Raw genomic sequence first — 4,290 nt, forward strand, 5'->3', positions numbered from 1 at the left:
GATGTCTGCCTCAGACATCACTGAGGAGGGGCAGTAGTAGCAAGAGGAGCCCTGCATTAGCATCTCTGATCTAATCCAACCAACCCCTTCATTCTATACACAGAGAAAGGCCCTCCATTGAAGAGAGTGTGGTAATACCCTAGGAGGCACTGCTGGTAACCAAGCTTGAGGCTGTGCAGGTAGAGGTCCTCCTTGGTCCCAGCCTGCAGGCTGGAGAGGCGCAGGCCCACATAGATGCTGGGGTTCAGGTGCTCCAGGGAAAGCCGGTCCATCCAAGGCAAGAGGTGCTGGCCCAACTTCTCTACCAGATGGCTGTCCACCTCTGGTATTTCTTAGGAAAGAAAATGGTGCAAGTGAGGTCACAGGGCCAGGCCACCAGCAAAGAAGTGCTTTGACGTCACCAGGGTCTTCCCCAGGGAATACATGTCCTCACCTCCACCTCCATCCAGTACACACCAACTTGCAGGGGGGACTGCAGCCATACTGAAAGGCAGTGGGAGGGAAAAAAGGGGGGAAGCATGTATCCCAAAACAGCAGTTGGAGTGAGCCAGAGAAAGAGGTGGCAGGCTGAAGGTAGAGGATGCTATTGCCAGGCAACCACTCTGCCCATCAGCAGTGACAGTAAGACTGCATGCCAAGCTGCGGGGTGTGCCCGGGCACCTTGCCCAATCTCACTTGGTCCTCATGCCAGTCCTGTGATGTAGATACTGTCATCATTGCTTTGCACAAAAGAGGAAACAGAAGTTCAAAGTCATATCATGTCTTACACAAGGCTGCAGAGCCAAGGATGGAACTAACTGCAAAGCCCCTGCTCTTTGGTGCCCTGCTGAATGTGTGCACTACCCATTTACAAAAACATCGGCCCACATGCAGAACATGTTACACATCAAATGTTCAAACAACACAGACTTCCAGCTGCTGAATTGAGGCTGCCTGGTGAACTTCCTCCGTGAAGATCTCAAAATAATGCTTTTCCTGCCATCTCTGTTTAAGTGAAGAGGATCTGAGATTGTGAGATGAGCTCTTAGAAAACAGCCACAGCTTTTGCAGCCATTTACCTGTTGCAGTTGTATTTATTTGAAGCTGTGCAACCAAAATACTGAAACACCCTGGAAGTGGAAGCCTTACGGATAGTCCAAGGGACCTGAACTCAGCACAGGGTAGTTTAGAGTAGTTTGCCTTGGAGGCACCTTGGACTTTCTGTCCCGTTTACTGCCTCCCAGTTGCTGCTGGGCTCCAGCTACCTGATGGTGCCCTCCACTGTGCCATATCCCAGGGGACTAAGAAAAGGAGCTGTTGTAAGATGCCTCATCTGCCTCCTGGGCCTCCTGGTGCAAGGACCAGAGCTCCTAGAACACAGCTCCATCTCTGTGGGTTTGGGTCCCACAGCCTCGTGTCTGTTTTCCCAACAGCTCCAGATATCTGTTGCTATAAGGTGGCCGTCCACCAGCATGAAACCCTACAAAATCCTTTGCTGTATGGGCCCAGACCAGAGCACATGGCTGGTTTCTCACCAGATGTTAATGAAGAGAGACTGGGCAGTTGCTTTTTTCCCTTTCTCTCACTCAGAACCAATTTTGATGTCTATCTCCATTTCTCTGTCTCTCTCCCTCAATGTCTCTGAGGCTCTCTGGGTCTGTCTCAGTCTCCCCCAGCCTGTCTCTCTGGTCATCTGCCCCTCCTCACCTCTCTTTCCTTCTCCCTTTTCTTGAAACTCGCAAGGGAGTTCTCTGACCTCACCCTGGGCTCTCACCTCCAGCACGATTAGTCAGCACAGGGTTAGAAACTGAAAGACCAGGATCCAGCTGTAAAGGGAGAGACTGACAACCACAGAGCAGCCTCCTTAGAAGGAAGGGGCCAGGCAGATTCACCTAGGGTAATAAAAGCAGCCTTGGGTGAGCTCTCGCCCTACCAGCCCAGCTAGGCCAGCTAAGAGCTGATTGCTGTTGACATTCACAAGCACAAGAGCCAGTGAGACCTCATCTCTATAAGAAAATTTTTAAAAAAAGAAGAAGAAGAAGGAGAAAAGGAAGCACAGGAGCCCACTTTGCATTAGCATTTGTGCAGTGATCCCTGTCAATTTCACAACACACATACACACACAGAACTTCAAACTGGGAGAGCAGGTGTCATGGGATCCTCCCTTGTACTACACCAAGGAGGAAGGCAGGGGAGCATTCTTAGCCCATTTTACAGGTAAAGGAATGAGGCTGGGTGCAATTAAGTGATTCAGCACAGATATTTGCACCCCAAACCCCAGTTCAAGGTTCCCCAAACCCCAAGGGATGGGGGTTCCTGTGGGGTCAGGCTAATGGACTAACTGTCCAAGGCTGAGGACCAGGCCAGCCAGGTCTGCAGGAGGGAAAGCTCTGGCTGGTTGAACCCAGAACTCCCCTGGGAAACTGTCCAGACATGAACCAAGAGCTGGGGTTCCTGGGCCCAGACCTGAGGAGTCTGATTTATTTATGGAAGACAGATGAGAGGCTTGGAGTTCTGGCTGGGCGCGGTGGCTCACGCCTGTAATCCCAGCAATTTGGGAGGCCAAAGCAAGAGTATCACTTGAGCCCAGGAGTTCGAGACCAGCCTGGGCAACATGGCGAAACCCTGTCTCTACAAAAAAATACAAAAATTAGCCAAGCATGGTGGTATGCACATGTAGTCCCCAGCTACTCGGGAGGCTGACGTGGGGGGATCACTTGAACCCGTGAGGCAGAGGTTGCAGTGAGCCAAGATTGTGTCACTGCACTCCAGCCTGGGCAACAGAGTGAGAACCTGTTTTTTCAACAAAAAACAAAACAAAAAAAGAAAATGAGGCATAAAGTTCTAAAAACTAAGTTCAGCAAAGCTCTGGTAAAGCTGGAGCACCCTGAGCGAGTCACTCAGCCCCTCCAACCCTCGACTTCTTCACTTGACACCTAGACATGACTGCACCCACCTCTCAGGGTTTCCCCAGAGTCACAAGAGCCCGCAGTGGTGAAAATGCATTGCTGAGCGTAATCCTAGGTGCAGAGGAGAGGAAAAGAGGCGTGGGCAGCCCAGAGTCCCGAAGCCTGCCTTCTGCCTCCTGTCTGAAGAAGCAGCCCTGAGCCTCTAAGCTCAGACTCACAGACAGGTCCCAGGAGACAGTGTGCTCCAAGAGACCCCTTGGGGCACAGACCTGGAGCAGGCAGGACCTCTGAAGACTCACTTCCTGCTGCCTAGAATGTGTGTCCCCCACTCCTTTCCTGCCAGCTCCTTTTCTTCCTTCGAGTCTCAGCGCCCATGTTCCCTCTTGGTCCTCAGAAAGTCTTCCCCATGCCCAGCTATTTTTTAATTTTTTTTATTTTTTGTAGAGATGGGGTCTCCCTATGTTTCCCAGGCTGATCTCGAACTGTTGAGCTCAAGCGATCCTCCCGCCTCAGCCTTCCAAAATGCTGGGATTTCAGGTGGGAGCACTTAACCATTGATTTCTTTTGTCCGTCCCCCTTCCCTAGAACATAAGCTCTAGGATGGCAGGAATTAGACTTGTCTCACGCTTTGCACATTCCCCAAAGGCTAACACTGAGAAAAGGCTCAGTAACTATGTGCTGAACGAATGTGTGAACCAAAGACTGAATTAACGGAGGAGATCTTGTCTGGTGAGGAGTCAGACATATAATCAATCGCAATACGATGTGTTAAATGCTGAGGTCCAGCTAAGTCCAAACTGCTATGGGAGCCCAGAGGGGCAAGTAAGTTCCCCCATCCTTTGCCCCAGTCACCCTCCTAAGGACCCAGGAGGAAAGAGGCACAGGATAGAGGCGAGTTACTCACCACAGATCTCAGCGAGGGCCCCCAGGACCCCCAGAAGGAAGAGGAAGGCCCCAAGGTGCCTCATGGCAGCAGCAGGTGGGTGAGCAGTGATCCGGAATCGGGAAAGACTCCTGGGGCTGGCCCTGCTGAGGCTCTCCTGACCACAGCCGGTCACCGCTCCGAGAGAGGCAGCTTCCTGTCACTGATTAATCCTCCAGGCCTGCAATGTGCTGCTAAGTCAGCAGAGCGAGAGGGGGGAAAGGTCTGTGGTGGCGGGGAACAGAAGGCCAAAGAACAGAGGAAGGAAGGGCAGAGCAGCCCTCCTGGAGGCAGGGAACAAAGGGAGGAGGAGGGTGAGTGGGACCATGTGAGACATCTTGAGGCTATCCTCGTTCCTGCTTAAAGAGCCCTGGACCAGCGCAGAGGGCCTGACGTCTGATCTGCCAAGTCTGTCCAACCGTGCCTGTCTGCTGTCCCCTTAGCTGTTCCAGTGGTGGATCAGCAGGACCAGGTGCCTAC

The 4,290-nt window shown here is 52.2% G+C and overlaps 1 protein-coding gene across 3 annotated transcripts in view; it reads right to left on the reverse strand.

The window, feature by feature from the left end:
- Positions 1 to 4,284, reverse strand: part of TCN2 (transcobalamin II) — a 28,168-nt gene extending 23,884 nt beyond the window's left edge. For 2 of the 3 annotated variants that reach the window (XM_011961693.1, XM_011961692.1), the window contains exons 1-2: positions 3,793 to 4,284; positions 139 to 331 (exon numbers count right to left, since the gene is read on the reverse strand). In XM_011961693.1, coding sequence (XP_011817083.1) covers positions 139 to 331; positions 3,793 to 3,856 — 257 coding nt within the window. In that variant the 5' untranslated portion in view covers positions 3,857 to 4,284. Of the gene's footprint in view, positions 1 to 138; positions 332 to 883; positions 985 to 3,792 lie in introns of all 3 variants that reach the window. The other variant, XM_011961694.1, reaches the window with a different exon arrangement.
- Between the last annotated feature and the right edge of the window lie 6 nt (positions 4,285 to 4,290).

Source organism: Colobus angolensis, unplaced genomic scaffold (assembly GCF_000951035.1).
Source record: "Colobus angolensis palliatus isolate OR3802 unplaced genomic scaffold, Cang.pa_1.0 Scaffold565, whole genome shotgun sequence".
Taxonomy (NCBI): Eukaryota; Metazoa; Chordata; class Mammalia; order Primates; family Cercopithecidae; genus Colobus; species Colobus angolensis.